Below are 25457 nucleotides of genomic sequence, written 5' to 3'. Positions count from 1 at the left end.
AATTAACGATTTATGTCGATAACGAGTAAAAGTGTCCTCGACAAAGTTTCATATCTCCAAATCCACTAGTTTGAATTCCACCAATCAGTGAATAGTATGTTTATTCATGAGCATTTTGCGTTTGGTCGCCGTTTTCTACTCTTTTGACATGTCCATCGAGTTTTTTACATACATCAAATCACAAAACAGCAAATTAAGATATTAGCCAAGTTTTTCCCTGCCAAAACCGTTAATTGGCGAGTATTCCACATACAGAATTAATCGCATTCAGTTCCCAAACCCACTAGTTTGAATTCAACCAACCAGAGATGCAGGTTTAGTTACGAGACGTTGCTAAAAATAGATTCAAGGCTTTGCGATGGTACAACCAGGGAGTTGTTATGCAACTCTCTGGTACAACTGCCATATAGACTGTACACAAATCAAGCGTAGTGTTATATTACGTATCTGTCAATGACGTTCGTAGTGTTTAAATATTCATATTATGGGCGAGGTTTATTGGGTTCCCAACGGAAAATATCTTGGAGAACAACAAAGTTGAAAGTTGCAATTTTTTCGACTTTTATGCCACCATTTGATGTAAAATATAAATAGATAAGCTAGTTATGTATGTCGTTATGGCATAGTGGAGTCAGTGAGGTTGAGAAAAATCATAGAAAAGGACGCAAAATGCTGCTTTAAGGATGGATAGCAAACGGTTATTTATCGTGACAATCGGGGAGAGAGGGTTGTTTTCTCCTCACCACTTTGAAAAGTGAGAGAGGAGTATGTTTTTGATCCCTCACTTTCATTTGTTAAACTAGGGCATTCCAATTTTCCACGTGCGACGTTCGATCTATTAGAAAAATTATAAACCAAAACATCACGAAAGGTATATGGAAAAAGCACATATAATTCATTGGCACACCGACACGCCTACCAATCAACTTACGCGTAAATGTAACTTACAATGATGTCATTAAGGTAACACCGCAGATTCGGAGAGCGGAACTAAGTACCAAATACCTCGATTGTGCGTGTCGAATATTGCGCAATGTTTAGGAAAACAACAACACACTCACCTCCAGGACTAGCAAGTGTTACATGGTACTGCGTAACGCTAGGTTCACAGTGACTTAGCGCAGTAACATACAATACAACTTACAAGTGGAAGAGAGTACCACTTCTTCACGATGAAATCTTAGAAAAAGGTAAATTGACCACTTTAATATATGTGTATATGTGTACAAGAGCAAGTGATTATTGGCATACTTTTAAAGTCTGTAACTTAGCATTATGCTGATTCTGTTTATCTTACTACTTCTTAGTCTTACTATGGCCTAAGCTAATTGGCGTAGCCTGGTGTTGCAACTACAGTAACACTACATATAGACATAGGGCAAGTAAGACTTACAAGTACTAACAGTATATAAGAACACTAATGCCTTCAATGTTCGAAGTATTTGCAGGCTGTTTCAGGAATAATTTATCCAGTATCGCTGTGCAAAATCTTCTATGCAAATGGCCAAATTCCAGTATAGGTGTAAAGATGTGTATGGCATTTGTTTTAAGCATTTGTTTAGGTACGGTACCATGTAGGTACCCAGTTCACTCCTTCTTCCCTCCCTCCCTCCCTCCCTCCCATTCCCCCCCCCCTCCACCTCCTCCTCTGTGAGAGCATCAATATAATAGTGCTCAGTAAACATTTTGCGTTGTTTAGGACTGGTTTGACGTAGTCTGCATGACAAAGCATATACAGTATTCATTTCTAGTTTCGGTACCATCTATTCATTTATACGTAACTGATGCGCAGGTGTATACCCCATTATCTCAACATTGTCAGAAACGTTATACTTGGCACTGTTTTGTAATATATATGTAAATATAGCAAATTGCTGCCCAAATGTCAAAGATGTGACATGTTCGGTCCATTAATGACGCATTTGAGACTTTGAAATGGCAATGTTTCTTCATTGTTGAATAAATTTATCTCACATATCTAGAAGTTGTGCAAATGTGTTAACAACATGCACCTGTACATTTTTTTGTATTTGGACAAAACTGTGGACATGTTTCGTAGCCGTATCTTTTCGATAAAATGACACCAAACCAGGACCTACAGTACTATGTATGTATGTATGTATGTATGTATGTATGTATGTATGTATGTATGTATGTATGTATGTATGTATGTATGTATGTATGTATGTATGTATGTATGTATGTATGTATGTATGTATGTATGTATGTATGTATGTATGTATGTATGTATGTATGTATGTATGTATGTATGTATGTATGTATGTATGTATGTATGTATGTATGTATGTATGTATGTATGTATGTATGTATGTATGTATGTATGTATGTATGTATGTATGTATGTATGTATGTATGTATGTATGTATGTATGTATGTATGTATGTATGTATGTATGTATGTATGTATGTGTGTGTGTATGTATGTATGTATGTATGTATGTATGTGTGCGTGTATGTATGTATGTATGTATGTATGTATGTATGTATGTGCGTGCGTGCGTGCGTGCGTGCGTGCGTGCGTGCGTGCGTGCGTGCGTGCGTGCGTGCGTGCGTGCGTGCGTGCGTGCGTGCGTGCGTGCGTGCGTGCGTGCGTGCGTGCGTGCGTGCGTGCGTGCGTGCGTGCGTGCGTGCGTGCGTGCGTGCGTGCGTGCGTGCGTGCGTGCGTGCGTGCGTGCGTGCGTGCGTGCGTGCGTGCGTGCGTGCGTATGTATGTATGTATGTATGTATGTATGTATGTATGTATGTATGTACATACTATAGCGCAGTCTAATTAAAGAATGAAATGTATCTGCAGAAATCACTTGGGATTGTCTCAAAATGAGGTGTAATAATATCCTTTGTTTTAATAAAAATATGACAAAGTCCAATAAGAAATTTCCATAAAGAACAATGTTAAGATATCATTTCATTGGACTAAATCAAATAACAGTCTAGCAGATGTAAGTAAGCTAACACGAAAGAAGATACTTTGATAGTAATGGTGATGATTTGGCATTAGCTTTGCTAAGTTATACCATCATTGACTTCATTTTTGTGAAAAACACAATTGGGCCACAGACTTATAATCTTTCTGCTTTGTGATCAGAATTGCAAATGATGTTCAACTCCCAAATGGATATCTGAAGTTGATGGCTGAGTGCTACAAAGTGGAGAAAGCCTGTAGAATCAAGGTGTTTACACACACAGCGATACATAAAGACACAAGTGTGTCTATTCCTCTTTGGCAGGTGATGATTGTTCTTCTATCTGAGAATGAAAAGGAAGCTCTTCAGAAGGAGGATTCCTTGAGAGCTATTCAAAGAACAAAAGAAGCAGCCCAGCTCTTGTCCAACAAGAAGTACGGTACGTATGAAACAGATGAAATATCTTTAACCGTGAAATTAAAGATCAGCTCAAAACACATTTCTTGTTTTAAGAGCCATCTCACATTTATGCTACCCGATGGTAACCAGTGGTTAAGCCCATGGTAACCAGTGGTTAAGCCCATGGTAACCAGTGGTTAAGCCCATGGTAACCAGTGGTTAAGCTGACATTACTCATGTAATGTGACATAAATTTTAGATGGTCATAAGCGTCAGTGCTAGTATGGATTAAACGCAAAACAAGAGAAAACATATTTGAAATGTTTTAATTCAGGAATTTCAGGTTTTGTTTGTTTTTGTATCAACCATCTGTTTCTTTCTTCCAGGAGAAAGACTGAATAAAGTAAATTTTTCCTACAAAATAACCAGAATAATAAGAGAATAGTTATCAGAATGTAAAGACTTTGTACCTACCAGCAGAGCAGATGGCAGTATTGTCTGTCGCCCTCACTATAAATAAGAAGCGACGTCGTCAAAAAACTATTACTCCACAGCAGTCCTGTTCTTCATTGAATCATTGACTGCTTTTAAGTAAGTTTAGAAGCTAATGTTGCTAGTACTTTTATTATATCAGCAGTGTGAATTAATTAGGTACATCATACTGAAAGAAAATTCATCATCATATCTTCTTAGTTTGGTTTACGACAAAAGGAAATACTAAATGAACAGAGAATATAATAAAACTAGAAAATGGCGTATCCAGGAAAAAGATTCTATCAAGTATGACATATAATTGAAGGAATGCAATATAATTTCAGGTTCATGGGTTTAGGGCCCCTTCTTTTCTAATGGTTCTTGATGGTGACTATATGTTGTCAAGCCCATTGGGATCCAGAAGTAAAATGTAAGTCTTGGCGTCGTCAGACATTTGGAAGGTAACAGAATGTGAGTAATGCGACAGATTGAGCATGAAGCCATGTCAGCATGGGTCCCAGGGGCCTGCCGTAGTGCCCGTGGTGGGGGTCTAGTAGGACAACCCCCTCCCTCCCCCCCCCCCCCCCGCTCTGAAGCTTGTGGTTTTCATCATTTCCAGAACAATCAGTTTCAAATCAGCAGAATTTTGGAGGTATCAACGTAAGTAAGTTATGTCAAAGAGTTATGTATCTCCCTGCCTAGTTTTGGCATTACATTACAAAATAAATTTGGTATGGGGGAGGGGTGGCACCTGGGCAACAGGAATTATTTTCCATAGGGCCAGGGCGAGGTGATTGACAGAAAAGCTGTGACGGTCACGGTCAAACAATTGTCAGGAACTTCTCCTCGGGGCTTTCAGGAATGAGGGTTTGTTCTTTTTTTATTATTTGACATAATTTGAATGAATTATAAAGAGTTGATATGGATGACTTGACAGAACAGTCTTCTAGAGAGAGCCTAATTAGGTAATTAATTCTTTCTTTCCCCTCAAGTATATTATGAAAACCTTCGGCTAACCCTCTTCTTTAGACTGGGAGTGATGAGCAGGGTCTAGGAGCAATTAACTATGTGTTAAATAATGTAACCCACAATCATAAAAAGAGTGGCACTGCATAATATTCATTGTTCTGCTGAATTGTGAGTCCAGCCCATAACCAGGCTGGGGAGCTTCCTCATCCATGTGCAATTGTTTGTGCCAACCATTTTGTTTATGCCCCCCCTCCACCTTTGAGCCACCACCATACGTACATTAGAATCACAAGTAATTACAGAACACCCTTAAATTGTCTCTGCTACCAACTCGTAGTACCTGGCTACACACCTGCTTTCATTATACCGCCATGTCCCTAAATGACATTTTGCTAATATCCTATATATTGAGTTACATAGCCTAAACTTGGAAGTTAAGTCAAAACGAATAAGAAGATATAGTGCTATAGTAAAGACTACATTATTGCTAAGAATTGTATGAACTATGTAACACGGTCATCATCAGCTCAAATTATAGATTTTGGAGAATGATGACGGAGTTAGCAGGGGATTTTATGTCCATACCCGCATTTTGGATCAAACGTACTGCTGACACGGTTTTCGTTATCGATTAACTCCTAACCGTGTTGATAAAACAGCAGACGCTATGCTATTCCATGAATTTGTAACAAATTAATCAAGAAGTCACGAGTAAAGGAATATATTTGAAAGACATCAGGGTTTCTTTTTTCTTGTAGTAACCGATATATTCGTCAAATATTTGATGGATAATTGATTTATACAAACCTTGTACAAATATAAAGGCCACACGCTAGTATAATAGATTAAAAACTACCGTATTGTGTACAGATAACTAGCTATTTACTGGATAAACTATAATACTGCCAATCTGGTTTTTAGAACTTGCAATACGAAGCGATGCTTGATACCTACAAACTCTATTGTTTGCTTATACGTCTTCAGAAGATGGCCTGTAGGGACTCGGACAAACGTGTGAACTTTCAGTGGAGTTTTCATAATTGAAAAATGAGCCACTCTACTAAACTTACTACAGCCAGTTGTGTTTGTGCTGACTTTATCTGTGACCACATAGATTTTTCTATGAATATATGGGCCATTTATACATTTATATATAGCCTATGTATATAATTTACTGTATGTAATCATGCAGTTATTGTTTCAAATCATAAGCTAATGAACTAATACGTTTGACAGATTATCGACTGGACAATATAATCGGACATGGAGAGTTAGAAGCCGTACGTACTCTTATTGGATTAGACAAGAATTTGGCAAATATCGATCAATATGACAGACGACCACAACGAAGATCAATTTTGCAGTGAAGATGAGCGATGCGAAGACGCTTGTAATGGCTTTGGATGTTACCTACAACCGTGTACCGTTATATTGATAACCGTCTTGATTCTGTTGGGAAACACCGTCGGTATAGTTGCTCTAGCAACTTGCAAGTCCTTACGAGATAGACACGGTTATTTCCTATTGTCACTGGCGATATCTGACTTGTGTACAACCTTTGTAAGTGCTACTTCGATTTATCCATCAATAGTGAGAAAATGGCCGTTTTCTCATATTCTATGTGACGTCACTGCATTTCTTCAGGGATTCTTATCGGAGGTTTCTTTAACAATGATTGCCGGTATGAGCATAGAACGATACATCGCTGTATTTTACCCGTTACAGATACGAAGGTGGTTAACAAATCGACGGCTTTTATTAGCGATCATGTGTTCATGGGTATTTCTATTTGCAATTAAAATGTTCTTATTTTTCAATCGTTACATACAAACCGAGTACGACGAAGATTTATATGCCTGTCTATTGGATTCTTCCAACGGAAATCTGGTTATCCTGATCATAACGTACACGGTAATAGAAGTACCCGCTTTCTTTACGATCTCTTATTTATCTGTACGTGTAATTGTTCATATCTGGCGGAGAGGTCGGTCGCGCGACCGTCACCGTGGTAACGTCATGGTGTCGGCCAGAAGAAACCCACAGTGGCAGCAAACAGTGACGGTGTTAAAAGTGATAATAATCATAACTCTGACATTTTATTTAACTTGGATACCTTTCATCATTCTCAGGATTCTATATACCAGTGATGAAGACACGGCCGATCAAACCAAACGTCAAAATGACATACCTCAATGGGTTGAATTCATTTCTTACTGGCTGTTGATTTCAAGTAGTTTTATCAACGTCTTCGTGTATTTTTTCGTCCACAAAAAGTTTCGAACTCACGTTAAATATTTGTTTAAGAACTTACCGTCGAGTTGTTTCAAAGTGTTCACTGCGCGGGATGGAACTACTGATATTGAATCATCACTCGCGGAAGAATATCAAACGCAGATAGTTGTGCCAGGAACATGTTTGATCAATGATGAAACTGTTACAACTATACTGTGACAACAGTCCACGGAAATAGCTCCCTAAATAAATAAATCGCAGTCTTAATAGATGATGTACGATGGAGGTTGACGAAGAAACGGTGATATTAGCAAATGAATCAAGGACGCTGTTTTTAATTCTTCTTTTATTTTGCAATCACAGAAATGTTTCTGTTTTTCTTGTCAATCGTTACTTACTCAGTATAATGTTTAATTGAAATTGACGTACTATATTGGTTTATGTCTACCGTCGTAAAAGTGTTTCTTACAATGTCTCGATTTGCTTGCATTAAGTCATGTTTGCAATCGAGGAGGTCGGACGCGTTGTTGTCGCCATGGTAACCTTAGTGGTTTAATGAAGTAGAAAAACATTATATAAATCAAACAATTGAGATAATGAAAGTAATATATTATTATTATTTTTGGCATTTTTTTATTGAGTTTAGCAACACTTCAGACCATACCATGAATCATGATAAAGATCAATACGGAAGTTGATGGCCGAAAAAGCATGATTATTATGTTTTATTGATATTTTTATTTACAACAATGGTCTTTTTAATATCAATAATTTATAATTAGTCAAGAAGAAATCGGGTTTTTTCAGTAAAGGGTGACGTTATATATAGGAACACAATTAACTTTGACATTTGTAGAGCAGTAAAATATACCACTTTCAGCCAATAACATGTATTCCTGTCTCCCATTTATCTTTGAGAAATGTCCCTTTGAACATGTGAGGCTCATCAATTAAAGCGGATGGCATCTAATAGTGTAAATACATTGACCATAGGGTTAGTTCCTCAGATGCAACGCAAATCTCAATGGAAAAACATATGGTAGGTTCTTCCATGGTCTCAAATAAGTTTAACACTATTTACAAGTTACTACAAATTTGGCATGGACAAATACTGTTCAATTTCATTCTAGGCCACTTTGCTGTGTATATGAAGTTAGAGCAACATGGCTTTGGTTAAGTTAATATAATGTCTTAACAAAAGGGATTAACATTAACATTTAGGTCTGCAATGACGTGAGCTAATGTCCAGAGATCTTGAAAACCAGAACAGTTATAAAACCTTATTAACACTCGAAGTATTTTCTTTCCTCGGGCTATAAAGTATCAATACTATATATAATATTGCTTACAGTCACCGTTTAATCTTAACCATAAATGACTGTAAAATGCAATTAATAAATCAATCAATCAGTTTGAACCAACCGAATCAAATTGGCACCTATCAAACACCCGTTACATTAATTTTTATATTTTGTTCACACATCCTTGCCTCTTTACAAATGCACATATTACCATTCTACTGAATTTGAAAGGGTGACGTGCGTAAGCGTGCTGACAAATAGAGCATTACTTACATTAAAGAATCTTGCCTTTTAAATATACAAAAAGTTCCATTGATTTTAAATTAAGAATTCTTATACAACCTTAGAATTCTTTTACATCAGAACGTTTATTTGTATTGACATACATGATGAAAGTCAAACTGATGCCTATAGGGAAGGAGAGGAAATAAACCAAATGATTTTTCCCCTCCAAATTACAGATTTTTAATCAGGACGCGATCAATAAAATATCAGGGGCAAGGATGGCTTTGTCCTTTTTCTTCTTTAAGTTAGAAAACGGTTCATTGCCAAAGCATTGCGGTATCAACAGTTTAGGCTAAATTCGAAACAAAAACAGAACACTCTCTATGCTAAGTAAGACTGTTTTTCTCTTTATCATATATGGAAACAACCACCTTTTTATAATTACGTGGTTTGCAAATTTTGAAACAATGTTGAACAATTTTCGACTGGTTAGGTTGTACCGCATAGATTATACACTAGAATGTGTTGCAATATTCTGTCTGTATTTTTAATGTTCTGTCCGTTCTTTTGTAATATTTTCTCTTCCGGGGTATCTACTTGGGAGGGGTTGCACCCATCTGCTTACACCCATGGGACTTCCATCTTGAGGTACGTGAGCATATACTCACAGTTCTATCTAATATTTTGGCCTCGAAGGATCACAAGGTTTCATGTTTTATAGGGTAGGCTCTGGACCTCATGAAGGATGGCCGTTGGTAATTTCTACCATTTGAGATACCGTGAATCTTGAACTCCTTGAAGATTGTTTTTTATCTTCGCTACCGATCCGGTTTGCCCGGTTCCAGCTACTTAATCACAAAGCAGTTACTACAATAGTGTCACATTGTTTTAGGACATATATAGACAGCGTTTTCAGTGTCGAATGAGAAAAGGTAGACCTACATGCCTCCTCATTCACCCTCTCGCAATAACGTAACAGACTTCTGACGATAGTTGTTTCCCACACAGAGACAAACATTTCAATACATAACTGAAACATCATTTTTTTAGTTTCGATTGAAGCGTTTGTAAAGGATACAGTCAGGTGCATTATATGTTGCGATGTCATTTTGATCCGTTTCAAATATCATGTCACACCTTTCGTTTGTGATGTCATAGACCAATATGTCGCATACGGACAAGACTAGACACTGCGCCGCACAAATAAAAACAGATACATTTTGAATCGTTGTGACCAGACCGGAAACATTGAACCTCCCAAATTGTTCTACTACATGAAAGGTACTCGCAGCACGACCTCTAGTTAGATTGGTTTCTCTGTTCTTGTTACCCTGATTATCTGTGTAGAGAAACAAAAACACATTAGGCTAGTATAACTTATGATTGAATTATCTGTCGACTATTGTGTCTAGCTTCATGCCCTAAAGAAATAATGGACATAACATGCCTACTCTAAGTTCAAATACTCTGTTGGTCTCATTTATGGGGGGGGGGGGAAGGGGGTTGGGGGTAGGGGTAAAATAATTCTTCCCTTCCAAAAGGAACTGCACACCGTTTAGCTTGAACGGGAATCTAAACAACTACTGGACATCCAACAAACAAGAAACTTTGCAAAGGCCAACAGCCGATCGATGCATTTGTACCATCGTAATAAGGGAGAAGATCCTATTGACCTAACCGTTCTCTGCATTGAGTTAGTAACGAAAGAACTGCTTGTCACTAGATTAGCCTGTGTGTCTATGGAATTTTGGATTATCCGATTATGGTCACATTGTGTATATAATTAGCAAAGCTTTGTTGGTTGTTAACATGATCAAAGCATTAGTTTTATTTGCATGATCTAATCTTTGTTTATTGACATTATTAAAGCATTGTTCGCTTTGATATGATCAAGGAATTGTTTCTTCTTGACGTGATCAAATCATTGTTCTTATTGAATTGATCAAAACATAGTTTCTTGTTAACGTGATCAAAGAACTGTTCCTTGTTAGTATGATGAAATCATTGGTCAAAAGTACCGATAACGTCAGAAATGCTTGCCACTCGGCTAGTATGTGCATCCATGGAAATTAGGTTGTATGTGTGAAAAATGTCCGTGATAACATCAATATTAGGAAACAATATAGTATCAATAATGAAAAACAAAAAAGCTAAGACAAAAGGGATCACTTTAGTCAGTTAAATAGCAGAAATAGCAGGGACAATGGACATACCCGTTGCTTCTTCCTCTTCAGCAGATGTAACGGGAAAATTGCTTGTCACTTGTTTAGTCTGGGTGTTCATGAAACTCTGGTTATCTGCAGAAATATCAGTGACATCATCAATATTAGGTAACGATGTAGATTCAATAATAAAAGAAAACAAAATCTAGCACAACAGGGACACTTGAGTCAGTTAAAAATCGTAGTGCGCATGATCAGAAACTTGTGTCTAATTAGCAGAATCACATGAGATATTGTTTTGCAGATGTCATAAATAGATATACAGTTTCTACAAGGAACTAGAAATAGCAGGGACAATGGACATTCCCGTTGCTTGTTCCTGTTCAGCAGATGTAATGGGAGAACTACTTGTCACTTGTTTAGTCTGGGTGTTCATGGAACGCTGGTTATCTGCAAAAATATCCGTGATATCATCAATATTAGCTAACAATATAGTATCAATAAAAAAACAAGCTAGGACAACGTGGACACTTGAGTCAGTTAAAAATCGTAGTGCGCATGATCAGAAACTTGTGTCTAATTAGCAGAATCACATGAGATATTGTTTTGCAGATGTCATAAATAGATATACAGTTTCTACAAGGAACTAGAAATAGCAGGGACAATGGACATTCCCGTTGCTTGTTCCTGTTCAGCAGATGTAATGGGAGAACTACTTGTCACTTGTTTAGTCTGGGTGTTCATGGAACGCTGGTTATCTGCAAAAATATCCGTGATATCATCAATATTAGCTAACAATATAGTATCAATAAAAAAACAAGCTAGGACAACGTGGACACTTGAGTCAGTTAAAACTCGTAGTGCGCATGATCAGAAACTTGTGTCTAATTAGGAGAATCACATGAGATATTGTTTGCAGATGTCATAAAAAGATACAAAGTTTCTACAAGGTACTAGAAATAGCAGGGACAATGGACATACCCGTTGCTTGTTCCTGTTCAGCAGATGTAACGGGAGAACTACTTGTCACTTGTTTAGTCTGACTCTGGTTATCTGCAGAAATATCAGTGATATCATCAATGTTAGGTAACAATTAATTATCAATAATAAACACCACAAGCTAGGACAACAGGGACACTTGGGTCAGTTAAAACTCGTAGTGCGCATTATCGGAAACTTGTGTCTAATTAGCAGAATCAAAGAGATATTATTTTTCAGATGACATAAATAGATACACAGTTTCTACAAGGAACTACAATTAGCAAGGACAATGAACATACCCGTTGCTTGTTCCTGTTCAGCAGATGTGAAGGTAGAAATACTTGTCACTTGTTGAGTCTGGGTGTTCATGGAACTCTGGTTATCTGCAGAAATATCGGCGACATCGATATTAGGAAACGATATAGATTCAATAATATAAAAAAAGCTAGGACAACAGGGACACTTGAGTTAGTTAAAGATGGTAGTGCGCATGATCAGAAACTTATGCCTAATTAGCAGAACCACATGAGATATTTTTGGCAATTGTCATACAAAGATACACAGTTTCTACAATGAAATATAAATAGCAGGGACAATGGACATACCCGTTGCTTGTTCCTGTTCAGCAGATGTAACCGGAGAACTACTTGTCACTTGTTGAGTCTGGGTGTTCATGAAACTTTGGTTATCTGCAGAAATATCGGCGATATAGTCAATATTAGGAAACGATGTATAGTATCAATAATAAGTAGATATAACAGTAGTGACACTTATGTTAGTAAAGATGATCGTATAACCTATGATGAAATTATTGTTCCATAGAAACTCAAAATGTGTGGGTGTGTGTGTTTGAGGGGGGCGTAGGTGAGCGGGGGGGGGTCGCGACTGGTTTTAGAGGCATGAAGTTTCACGGAAGGACCAGAGGTTGAACCAGGATTTTGTAAAAGAGGGGTGTGGCCCTGGTGTCGTTGAAGCCAACTCATATATAGAAGAGTTTGGGGGTCCCTCCTCCAGAAAAATTCTGAAGATTTGTTGTAGTTAAAGTTCATAATCACATGCTAGGTTTGGTAAATTCTCAGCTGAAGAGTAAATTTTAAAATAAACGTCTGCAGTACATATGATTAGGGCAAGACGAATTGCATTGCAGTAATTATTGAATAAAAAGTAACGAAGAAATCGCCCTACTAAATGAGAGAGAGGGTAGCATAGGCCAGAGGGAAGTATGTCGGAGGAGAGGTGCGTGCAAGTAAAATGTAAAATGTGTAAGGAATATAGTCTTTGTATTAAAATACCTTTAACGAAAAGTCTCAAAACGTGTTTGCTGATGAAATTCGGAAAACAAACTTCCGAAGCAGATTCAATGTTTCTCATTCTAAATGCATAAAAGACATTTATTTTCTGTTGCTATTATGGCGCGAACGATTTACCGTAAAATGCGACCGCCAATATCAGCATCTTTATTACACAAATGTAACCTAGGCCTATTTATACCCGTATCGTCCACTTTCTTTAGCCAATTCCACGAAGGAAACGTCTGAAAACACCTGTTTATTCATTGCAATGGAAGGAAATGACTCAATTTCGCAGGCAAAATCGGTAAGAATGAGAGAAAGATACTATTCAAGAGAAGGGACCTAACACAGGCTAGCCACGAAAGTGAAATAGTCCTAGACCTAACGGTCGTAAACAAAGAGTTTTGATTGGCGCATGATCTTTTGGGCGGGGCTTGCAAATTTTGCTTGAAGTTTGTAGAATCGACGGACTCGTTAATAAATCTGACGAATTTTATTCAGCTCAAAATGTTTAACGACAGATAACTCAATAAAAATAATGAATATTGATATGGAAATTGCATAGATTGGTGTCATTTTTTACTGAACTTTTAGTGCAGTAAGCTGGAGGGTCGTACTGAGACTTTAAAGGTAACTATTAGCATAAAACAACATTGCGTGTAAGGGGATGGGCGGGGAAACTATGAGGGGGGGTGAAAAATAATAATCTACCTGTATGCCTATATCATCTGGGATATACTTACCATCTGTAGAAGGATTAAGCTCTGGGTTAGGCTCTTGCGTCATAGTAACATCTCCTTCCATTTCACAGATGAAGTAATCGCTGTAGGTTCCGATTTGGTCATGCCAATGAAACTCGGGACTTTTCATTCTGAAGTAATGGCCATCAGGACCGTCAAATGAATTATAGGCAAAGTTAGTGTAATTTGGTTTAGTTCCATCGAGCCACGCTACATCATCCGAGGAAGTTCCTTGCAAGCCTATCCAATATGCCCTGGAATAAAAGTACGACGAAGGAAGCCAATCCTGTAACGTAGCTTGCTCTTCCTCTGTTTCAATATAAACGAGGTGAGCAGAGTGGTGTTCCTGACAATACATCACTGCTTCAATTTGTGTGATCTCTTCATCTGATATATAGTAACATGATGTACTCCATGAATACTGGAAGGGATATGGGCAACCTTTGTATAAACAATAAAAGAAAACAGAAACAAAGGAAAAGATTGGTATTTGTTATATCTACATCCAGTAAATATATAGGAAATGTTAGTGGAAAATACAAAAAAAAATATTTCAAAACTATTATCTGCCGAATTTTGTATTCACATTTCCACATTGCATAACTTTTGGGAAAGCACTTATTTGGTGAAACCCTGTGACGCCATGATTTCCACTGTCAGGGGCTTTGAAAGCCAGGTGGGGTCGCGGGCACCAGCGACAGATATACAACTTGCCTCATTAAAGCCTTCATGCATTTGTCATAGGGATGTTATGAAAGGACAATACGTTAACCTTGATGCCATAATTTACTCTAAAGCACTAAATCCCCCCCTCTCTCTCTTTCGCCAGGGCTGTCCGCGGCCTTTAACAATTAAGTTACAGGCAGTCTTTGGTGAGAGGGTTAAAATAACTCTACCTGGTACGTTTGTAACCTCTTCTTCATCTTCAACAGTGTCCTGATCCTGTTGTCCGAGTTCTTGTTCACAGATAAAGTGCGAATCGGTGTTAACCACGCCACCATTATCCCAATAATAATCTGGATATTTTAGAACAAAGTTTGCGCCGAAGCCGTCAAAGGAATCACTTCGGAAATTTGTGTAATTAGGGCTTTTCCCATCTTGCCATGTAACATCTGTGCTTGAAGATCCAGTTAGACCTATCCAGTGGTCACCGTTCGAATTTCGAGCGGACAAACTACTGAAGATGGCAGCCTCTTCTGCCTCAGATTCGATGTAAACCAGATGAGAAGACAAATATTCACAGAAAGAGGACGAATAGGTGATAGAATATCTCGAGATCGAAAAATAGTAACAAGACTGTTGCCACTCGTATGTGAAAGGGTGTGGGCATTCTAGAGGAAAAGAGAAAACAAGAATGCGAAATACATGTTGTTGGTCCATTCTGCGAGGAGAAGGTGCATCGGGAAAGGATTGGGGGGGGGGGGTGGGGAGTACGTGAGAGAGAGACACTATTGCATGAATCACTCACTTGTTTACTGATTATAAGTACATTAGGCCTAATGTAATTGTTCTTTCATACTAGAGATGAATTATCTATCTAGCATAAGTGTTTCGTTGAGCGATAATATGTTGTTTTTTTATTGCAGCACTTAGACCAATTTGTAGGACCTGCTAACAAACATTTTGTTCAGTTCAACGGCTGGTTTACCTTACCGTCATACTACCAATGACGAAACATGGTCACTAACCATGTTAGAAGGATGTTGCTCGGTTACGAGTTTTATGATTATGCCATTAACATTGATTTTTACCTTATTTACCGCTGTTCGTTGCTTACCTTGCCCATTCTGGTTCATAGCCCCATTGTCTTGATCATTTTCTTTCTCGCAAATCGACTTTTCGATGGATGTACTGTCCAGGTTATGCCAGGTAAAAGTTGGTCCTTCCATTCCTATGTATGTACTAACAGCTGCAAAGGCCGTATTGGCTTCAAAATTGGTATAATTCGTTCTGTCTCCATTTAGCCACGTGACATCATCTTCTGAGGTGCCCTCTAAACCGATCCAATAGAAGGAACTCCTTGTATCGGATGATGAGTATAACCAGCCTTCGAGGGCGGTTTGCTCCTCTTGGGTTTCAATGTATACCAGATGAGACGCAACAGCCTGACAGGCATCTACCGCTGACGGACGCGAAGCTTCTCGGTAGGGCACATAGTAGCAAGATTGTTGCCATTGGAAGTCGAAATACCAAGGACAATCTTGACGACAAAGAAAAAAAGAAAAAAAAGTTGATTGACTACAAACAAAGCAATTGATTATATTAAATATAACTGTAGAGTTTCTGTATAGAAGCTAACTTGATCGTACGTGTTTTGGAAGAAATTATCCAGACGAGTAAATGAATAATATTCTAATGTTTTACTAAACAGACATTTTCGATGGCATCTCTCTGCTGCGCGCACTGCCTATAATACTGTCAAGCTTACTCACCACTGCCGGCAGATCGGACTTGCGACGTCGACATTACAAAAAGAAACCAGATTACTCCCCTCATTTTATGTAGTGCCACAACCTGAAGCAAATATGAAAATGTCTCTTTTTCAGTTTATATGAGATACAAAAGAAAAACTGTGTGTCAATAACTTGTTTAGAAAGCTACTTATCTCTGCGCTAACATTTATGTCTAACTCCGGTGTGTTATATCACCATATATATATATAATATAACCAAGGAGTTCCTTGTAGAACCTCCTTGATATAACGAACATACCTACTGCAGTGTATGCGATGTATATGCCGTCGACCGTGACGATGGTATAACTAGCCTGCTGTATATGGTATCTTAACCAAGGGTCCCCTCCCCACCCCTGTATGACACCACCTCCGTCACCCCTAACCCAAAGCAAATGACACAATACTTGCCTTCACGACCGATGGAAAGGTACGGTCAGATTCAAAGTTGAGAGGACTCGACAATACTTCAGTTGGACAATTTCTTCCCAGAACCGCAAACAGAATGTCTGTCAGTTAACTTGCTTCCCAAAGATGTGACCAAAGCGTCCAATTATTGAAACCTTAATATCCACGGATGTAATAATGATTGCTATACATGAACGTACTAAAATCAATAGCGTGTTAGCATCTATACCAGAGACAATAAAAATCATAGTTTATCAATAAAACCTACAAGTTTTACTGTACGGAAGCCCCAAAGGCCTAACAGCCCGATTTTTTACCTTGAGTTTAGACTTTTAGTTATAGCTCTAATAGTCTACTTATGCTACCATTTGACGTTTAAGCTTTCGCTTTTTAACAGGGGGCCGGGACCTTCATACTCAAGACCCTACATGGGATGAAGGTTCATTCCCGCCCCTACATAAATCCCTCTGGTTATCCCTTACCCTTCACAGTTGAAATACTCAGCACGTCAACTTGAATGCCCATGCAATATATACAGAGGCACTGCGATGGTGTTCCATTACAAAGAGTAGAGTAGTTGAATTGTTTACGTACGCCCACGTCTTACGTAAGCAATCTTGAAAAAGTATCGAGGGATTTCTGAAAAGGAGATGATCTGTGTATGAAAACTCGCAACCATATGGCAAAGAAGCACCTCTTCTAGAGCTCACGATATTTACTCTTTGAACCATGAAGTGCTGAAATGTCGTGCAACACTGAAAATACTTAGCAACTGAACAAATCCTCGTGAGATAACACTTCGATAACCAATGGAAGGAGTGGAGATGAACTCGGAATAGGTTGGTGAAATGTTATGCTATTAGAAAGTAAAAACCATACTGTCATAAAGCTTCAAGCTATAGCGTACTGTAGCTACAGTATAGTACTACAGTAGCATAGGTACGACTTTGAACAGTTTAGGCTAGTTATACAAATTGAAGCGCCGTAGTAGTAATCGAGTTGTAACTTACGAGCCAAAACAATAAGACTTCAATATATTATCATAGGTCTAGACCTTAGGCTAGGTGCAGTTGTTGATAATGTGACAGGAGGCCATGGACAGCCTCAAACTATGGAACTTCCTTGCCTAGGCCCAACTTCTGCATACATTGCTTTTCAATTTCAGAAGGTCTCTTTTTGTGTGGAGTCTTGCGTGTTCAAGTCGTTAAACTTCTCCATTGCACCTCTGACTCCAGTACAAAACTTCTTTTCAAAAAAGTAATGATTTCCCCACACTGACACCGACTCTAGCAAAAAATGTCCTGTTAAATGTTATTAAGATGTGTCGTTCTCAAGCATTTATGAAGTAATACTATATATCAAGACTCAAGCAGAATAAAAACAAGAAATAATTATAATCATGATTTTCCCTCTCAGGAATACTCAGGTTCTTCCACATTTGCCTTCCATACCGTCAAATGCTACATTTATAAGAGAGGGCTCACAGTGCATATCTCTGAGGTTCTCTTGTGTATACTGTACCAGTGTGCTAGACCACAAACTGTACTGGTAACTTAGTATTGTTGGACCAGCCTTTGGAGATAAGATCACATCCTATAAAATGTAACTTTTAACAAACTGTGGTTTCTTTCTTCTTGGGACAGACTTTGATTGAAATTAAAGATACTGTACATACTGTTGTCAGCATGTAATATTTTTGAATTTGTCGCAAGTATGGGTACTGAACAGTAAGGTGCAAAAAGGCAGGGTAGGGGTGGGGGGAGGGGTTTGGGGAAAGAAGGATAATTATGCCACATTTGTTCTGTTCTTCATTTCTTAGTTGTGTAAACTTGATACTACATTTAGCTGTGAGTTTCATTCAATGGAGACTCATGAAAAGGCAACAGATATGGTCTTCAATTTTCAAATTTCTTACCTTTTTAGTGTGAAATATCATATTACTATTAAATTACACACAATGTTTGGTGTGAAGAAAAAGTGGTGAGAGAGGATTTTGTTGGGGGGGGGGGGGGGGGAGATTGAGCAAAAGTAAAAAAGGACCAGGTATTATGGGAAGATGGAAAGACCTACTTAAATCTGCTTTCCAATATCTTGCCATGGACACTTAGTATTTCTTCCACAATTGCTTGGCTTCTAAAACGTAATGATACTTTTTAAGAAAAAGTCAACCAGGAAAGAACCTGGGCATGAAAACCAAACGACTGATCCGCTCTCAACCCCAGTCCCCTTGCATCGGGACTGTGACTGTGTGATCATCGTCGGGTGTGCATCACCATTCCCCTCGAAAGGGAACAGATACTACACATGATCTTAGCCAAAAACCAGAGAAATGATTGTTTCTAACACTACTGTATTGGCATATTCTACAGTATAATTTGCAGTTTTAAACTGTTTTTATTGTCCTTTTCATTGTATATTATATATGTAACTTACGATTGTGGTAAGAGTAAACATCATGGACAGTTTAAAAATCAAAATGTACAATAAAATGTGCAGTTATTCCTACTTTGCATTACAAAATTTGCACTTACGTTGTCAAATAGTACACATTGCCTTTTGTTGACAACCAGCCAATTGTACAGTTGAGTGAGGGTACGATGGTTAGTATAGAAACTTACTGGTATTGAGTTAATAAGTAATACAGGTACATTCCATACGGGCTGTAAAATGATTACATGCATGAATAATGAGGTATTACATGCATGAATAAGAGGGTACTGTACATGCATTGAACTCTTAAAACAGTATTAGCTGGATGCAATCTTTTTAGAAATGTTTCTGACAAAAGCAGTGCCTCTCTACTGATCTAGAGCTAACTCTCAAGCATGTACTGTACTATATACAGTACTGTAATCACCATTCTTACACAGTTTGTGTTGTTCACAATGCCATTCCGTATGGACTGTAAACTATGCTGGGAGCTATTTTAACACTGTGTACAAATACTGTATATCAAATGAATAAGAATCTAGCTGTACCGTGCAGCCTGAGTACCTCCTTCAACTGCGTATGGTACAGTTTGTACTGTAAACATCCACAGTACTGCATTTCATAAGCTTTGCTGCTCGGATCAGGGTAGCCTTTTGATACAATAAGAAGTAATATGATTAGAATTTTATATGAGTTATTTGTCCTTGTAGCTTTTGTGCTGTAGATATTAAACTGTATTTTTAGAATTTTTTTTTAGTTCGGAAAATAGTGAAAAATGTTTGTATAAATCACAGCATAGTTTGAACATATGCTGTCCTGACCTTCATATAAATGTTTGTAGATTTTCTTCTATACTACATAAAAGATGAGCACAGGTGTAAGTCTATGTTATTGTATCTGGGAAGTATCCCTTCCCCTCCCTTCCCCTCCCTTCCCCTCCCTTTCCCTCCCTTTCCCTCCCTTCCCCTTCCCTCCCTCCCTTCCCCTCCCCTCCCTTCCCCTCATCCTCTTAAGGAAAATAATAAGAGAATTGTCAAGTCATGTTATCTTGCATACCGGTAGAAAAAGGGGTCAGAGGTTGCCAGTGTGTATGATTACTTCCTTCTCCTCAGTTTATACTACTGTAGAACCTAAATATTCCCTGACAGCTGGCAATGAAATTAAATCATATTTACACACATATATAATGTTCGTAAGTGTCTCACTGCATTTGTATTTCAGGAAATGTACATAGAAGAACAAACTCAAAAGTGGGCTTAATATCCTGTGTTTTGTGCTGGGCAGGCAGGCCTATTCTTCTATGAAGTACAGTATAGCATGTACATTGTAATGGAGTATTACCAGCAACCTTCCTAACAGATTGTGTCTGTGATGATTATTCATGTGTATAATTGTAGAAAACTTGCTGCATTCAAATTGAACAGATTGTTGCCAAGATAAAAATGACCAGTTTGCTATGCTCTGTTGATCTCATATTATGGTGATATAATAATGCTGTAGCTCATTATTAATATTAAGGTGTGTTGTGACTAGGAAAGCACTGGCAAAGTTATACTGTATGCTACACATGCACTGCACTGTATATACATATGTACAGTATGTACACTGCAGGTTTTATTAATGCTAATTAAAACATGTGGAAAGCGTACAAAAAAAAACTACAAAAACAAAAAGGTTTTTGATTATCATATGTCTATAGGTTGTGTTAATAACTATACTTTTAATTTTTTTGTGTCTGGTTGAAAGGGGGTGGGGTTTGACATTGTTGTACAAGGTGTTATGGATTTTCTTTTCTGCTCATGGAGCAGTGTTGAACTTTAAAATTAGATTCTGAACAGTATCACAATCTAACGTATTATGTACTCTAACGATTTCAAAATGGTTCTCATGCACTTCTGAAATTAATTATGCATGAAATCAATACAATAAATAATTGAGCTGTTTCCCACTTTTTCTCACTTTCAGGTGGGAAAAACCTTGTTTTACTGAATATTACAGACTTTACAATACATTACTGTACTTGGAGTGCTTCTAGATTGCACCTTATCATCAGTACTGTAGTTCACCTTTGAATATAGTTGGTGTAGGTACAGTAGTTGCCACTAAATACCTTCAATTAGTCCATCCAGTACTGTATGTTTGAACTGACTGAAACTTTTCCAGTCTCTTTCTTACTGTAGACGGATCAATAAGAAATATTGACTTAACCCGAAAATTCCTTTAAATTAGATGCACTTTTGTAGGCAATAATTGGCTATATCTTCAATAAGCCTCTTTGTTTATTATACTGTATGTACAGTAGATTTCCATTGGAAAGCTGCAAACAGATAATTTGTGATTGTTTCGCAAAGCATAACAAAATTTTGTAATATTAGACTGACCTTTGAAGGCTTTCAAAGTTTACAGCTTGTTAATTGTCCACATGGGCAACCCTTTAAGATAACTGGAATGAGAAATTGTAACTTATATACCAAAATTATTGATCATATAAATGTTGGTCTTTTGTATCAAGGTTTATTTTGAGGAAGTTTTGCAGGATGTTCCTTCAAGTGGTTATTTGAGAGAACTTTGTGAGAAAGGCAAAGCTTGTTGGTTTGTTGTTCAGCATTATAGGAGTATCATGAATGTTTTGATTACTGAAATTACATTAAATTCCTAACATTGTTAGTTTTGGTTTTCAAAGAAATGCAACAATTGTCACAAAACACAGTATACAGCGTACTGTAAGATGTATTCTGTGTGTATTTCAGTGTACTGTAAGATTTATGCTGTGTGTACTACAAAACACTGTAGGATCTATGCTGTATGTACTACAGTGTAAGTACTGTAAGATCTATGTTGTGTGTAGTACAGCGTAAGTACTGTAAGATCTACTGTATGCTGTGTGTACAGTACTACAGTGTACTGTAAGATATATGCTGTGTGTACTACAGTGTACTGTAAGATCTATGCTGTGTGTACTACAGTGTACTGTAAAATCTATGCTGTGTGTACTACAGTGTACTGTAAGATCTATGCTGTGTGTACTACAGTGTACTGTAAGATCTATGCTGTGTGTACTACAGTGTACTGTAAAATCTATGCTGTGTGTACTACAGTGTACTGTAAGATTTATGCTGTGTGTACAGTACTACAAAACACTGTAGGATCTATGCTGTATGTACAGTACTACAGTGTAAGTACTGTAAGATCTACTGTTTGCTGTGTGTACAGTGCTACAGTGTACTGTAAGATCTATGCTGTGTGTACTACAGTGTATTGTAAGATCTATGCTGTGGGTACTACAGTGTACTGTAAGATATATGCTGTGTGTACTACAGTGTACTGTGAGATCTTTGCTGTGTGTACTACAGTGTACTGTAAGATATATGCTGTGTGTACTACAGTGTACTGTGAGATCTTTGCTGTGTGTACTACAGTGTACTGTAAGATATATGCTGTGTGTACTACAGTGTACTGTAAGATCTATGCTGTGTGTACTACAGTGTACTGTGAGATCTTTGCTGTGTGTACTACAGTGTACTGTGAGATCTTTGCTGTGTGTACTACAGTGTACTGTTACAGTAGATCTATGCTGTGTGTATATGTACAGTGTACTGTAAGATCTATGCTGTGTGTACTACAGTGTACTGTAAGATCTATGCTGTGTGTACTACAGGGTACTGTGAGGTCTTTGCTGTGCGTACTACATTGTACTGTAAGATATATGCTGTGTGTACTACAGTGTACTGTAAGATCTATGCTGTGTGTACTACAGTGTACTGTGAGATCTTTGCTGTGTGTACTACAGTGTACTGTGAGATCTTTGCTGTGTGTACTACAGTGTACTGTAAGATCTATGCTGTGTGTACTACAGTGTACTGTAAGATATATGCTGTGTGTACTACAGCGCACTGTTACAGTAGATCTATGCTGTGTGTATTTGTACAGTGTACTGTAAAATCTATGCTGTGTGTACTACAGTGTACTGTAAGATCTATGCTGTGTGTACTACAGTGTACTGTGAGATCTTTGCTGTGTGTACTACAGTGTACTGTAAGATCTATGCTGTGTGTACTACAGCGCACTGTTACAGTAGATCTATGCTGTGTGTATATGTACAGTGTACTGTAAGATCTATGCTGTGTGTACTACAGTGTACTGTGAGATCTTTGCTGTGTGTACTACAGTGTACTGTAAGATCTATGCTGTGTGTACTACAGTGTACTGTAAGATCTATGTTGTGTGTACTACAGTGTACTGTAAGATCTATGCTGTGTGTACTACAGTGTACTGTGAGATCTATGCTGTGTGTACTACAGCGCACTGTTACAGTATGTACAGTGTGTATATGTACAGTGTACTGTAAGATCTATGCTGTGTGTACTACAGTGTACTGTAAGATCTATGCTGTGTGTACTACAGTGTACTGTGAGATCTTTGCTGTGTGTACTACAGTGTACTGTAAGATCTATGCTGTGTGTACTACAGTGTACTGTAAAATCTATGCTGTGTGTATATATGTACAGTGTACCGTAAGATCTATGCTGTGTGTACTACAGTGTACTGTAAGATCTATGCTGTGTGTACTACAGTGTACTGTGAGATCTTTGCTGTGTGTACTACAGTGTACTGTGAGATCTTTGCTGTGTGTACTACAGTGTACTGTAAGATCTATGCTGTGTGTACTACAGCGCACTGTTACAGTAGATCTATGCTGTGTGTATATGTACAGTGTACTGTAAGATCTATGCTGTGGGTGCTACAGCGCACTGTCAGATCTATGCTGTGTGTACTACAGTGTACTGTAAGATATGTACTGTAAGATCTATGCTGTGGGTACTACAGTGTACTGTAAGATCTATGCTGTGGGTACTACAGTGTACTGTAAGATCTATGCTGTGTGTACTACAGTGTACTGTGAGATCTTTGCTGTGTGTACTACAGTGTACTGTGAGATCTTTGCTGTGTGTACTACAGTGTACTGTAAGATCTATGCTGTGTGTACTACAGCGCACTGTTACAGTAGATCTATGCTGTGTGTATATGTACAGTGTACTGTAAGATCTATGCTGTGTGTACTACAGTGTACTGTTAGATCTATGCTGTGTGTATATGTACAGTGTACTGTAAGATCTATGCTGTGGGTGCTACAGCGCACTGTCAGATCTATGCTGTGTGTACTACAGTGTACTGTAAGATATGTACTGTAAGATCTATGCTGTGGGTACTACAGTGTACTGTAAGATCTATGCTGTGGGTACTACAGTGTACTGTAAGATCTATGCTGTGGGTACTACAGTGTACTGTAAGATCTATGCTGTGTGTAGTATGCAAGCTATATAGTGTACAATATCACTGTAGATATTGTTTGAGCACTGAGCAACTAACTACAGGCATATAGACTACCTACATACTACTGCAGTTACCACACAGGATAAACAGGGAAAAATTTGTCATTTCCTGAGTAAACCATCAATATTTCTCTTTTTGCTCTCAAATTAAGATATTCCTTTTCTTGTGTTCACATTCAAACCACGAGAGAGAGATGATAATCTCCCAGTATTAAGGGAATTAATTCTAAGCAGCAATGCAAACTCGTTTAATGTTTTACATAAATATTTGATTACGGTGTATTAGCGTACCTACTGTACCTGCTTGCTCTTTTCTCTATATAGTTTGTAATTGCTGACGTAGGTACACTAAGATCTGATATTTGAACAAATCAAAAAGATTGCGCATTTGCTCTAAGCATGACGCAAAACTTGGAAGTAATGAGTAAAAAAACAAGTTCAGTGTGAAGGTCACTGTCTGTGTTGAGCATATATAGGTAATCTTAGCTGTATAGTGAAAATGCATGTTTGTACTTTGCTCGTCTCTTACTGTACATGGCTCCAATATCCATGTACACTTTCCAAAGAATTCTACAGGACTGGAAGCATATTAGCACTGCGCCCTCTATTTCCCACTACCAGGATCTCCCATGTTTTGTTCCTTACAGTTATCTACCATTCAGAAGACAACTGTGTTATTTTTCTGCGGATTTTGCATCTGAGAATATTCCACTTTATTTTCATATTGGTGATGGTATTTTGGATTGTGTGTATTGTTTATTGTTCTCTCTTTGCATATTTTAGATGATTAGGAGGGGGGTGGGGGGTGGTTGCCTATGACATTTTGTGTCAGTAATGTAGAGTTATTTACATGGAAATTTATGTTTGTTTAGTTGGCAATGATATTTTCACTGAAAGAATGGGAACAATGTGCATAAAGGTGACTTCTTTGAAACTTATGAATTGGTCTAGATACAGTTCAAATAATATACTTCTTGTGCTATGTCTGTTGAGTGTTGACATAACAAATGCCACTCTGAATAGGCTGCTATGCAGTCAAAAGGAAAATGGTTTGTGCCTTTTGGTACTGTTTTATGTTCAATGAATTCAATCTTTTATTTGCATGAAAACTGGTTTGAAGATGTTAAGTGTCTACA

General features: G+C 37.9%; 3 protein-coding genes across 5 annotated transcripts in view; 2 read left to right on the top strand and 1 right to left on the bottom strand.

The window, feature by feature from the left end:
* Nucleotides 1-3341: 3341 nt before the first annotated feature.
* Nucleotides 3342-25457, top strand: part of LOC139964585 (solute carrier family 15 member 2-like) — a 39959-nt gene continuing 17843 nt past the window's right edge. The window contains exon 1 of one of the 2 annotated variants that reach the window (XM_071966296.1): nucleotides 3342-3362. The gene's annotated coding sequence lies outside the window, so the exon portion shown is untranslated. Of the gene's footprint in view, nucleotides 3363-17201; nucleotides 17398-25457 lie in introns of those variants that run through there. The other variant, XM_071966294.1, reaches the window with a different exon arrangement.
* On the top strand, nucleotides 4439-7217 carry LOC139964587 (probable G-protein coupled receptor 21). The gene has a single exon (XM_071966301.1). It carries the CDS (start codon nucleotides 6095-6097, stop codon nucleotides 7214-7216), a length of 1122 nt encoding a protein of 373 aa, XP_071822402.1. The 5' UTR covers nucleotides 4439-6094; the 3' UTR covers nucleotide 7217.
* On the bottom strand, nucleotides 9553-17141 carry LOC139964586 (macrophage mannose receptor 1-like). Of its 2 annotated transcripts, XM_071966299.1 has the most exons (10): nucleotides 17041-17141; nucleotides 16131-16212; nucleotides 15476-15898; nucleotides 14595-15029; nucleotides 13702-14139; nucleotides 12272-12355; nucleotides 11966-12049; nucleotides 11667-11738; nucleotides 10737-10820; nucleotides 9553-9862 (listed from the first exon to the last, which is right to left on the bottom strand). In XM_071966299.1, exons 2-10 carry the CDS (start codon nucleotides 16192-16194, stop codon nucleotides 9570-9572), a joined length of 1977 nt encoding a protein of 658 aa, XP_071822400.1. In that variant the 5' UTR covers nucleotides 16195-16212; nucleotides 17041-17141; the 3' UTR covers nucleotides 9553-9569. The 2 variants fall into 2 exon arrangements, with proteins under 2 accessions (XP_071822400.1, XP_071822401.1); XM_071966300.1 differs by lacking the exons at nucleotides 11966-12049; nucleotides 17041-17141 and having other exon boundaries at nucleotides 16131-16291.

Source organism: Apostichopus japonicus, chromosome 23 (genome assembly GCF_037975245.1).
Source record: "Apostichopus japonicus isolate 1M-3 chromosome 23, ASM3797524v1, whole genome shotgun sequence".
In the NCBI taxonomy this organism is placed as follows: domain Eukaryota; kingdom Metazoa; phylum Echinodermata; class Holothuroidea; order Aspidochirotida; family Stichopodidae; genus Apostichopus; species Apostichopus japonicus.
The sequence above is the reverse complement of the archived record's forward strand: the minus strand, read 5'-3'. Positions and strand labels throughout refer to the sequence as shown.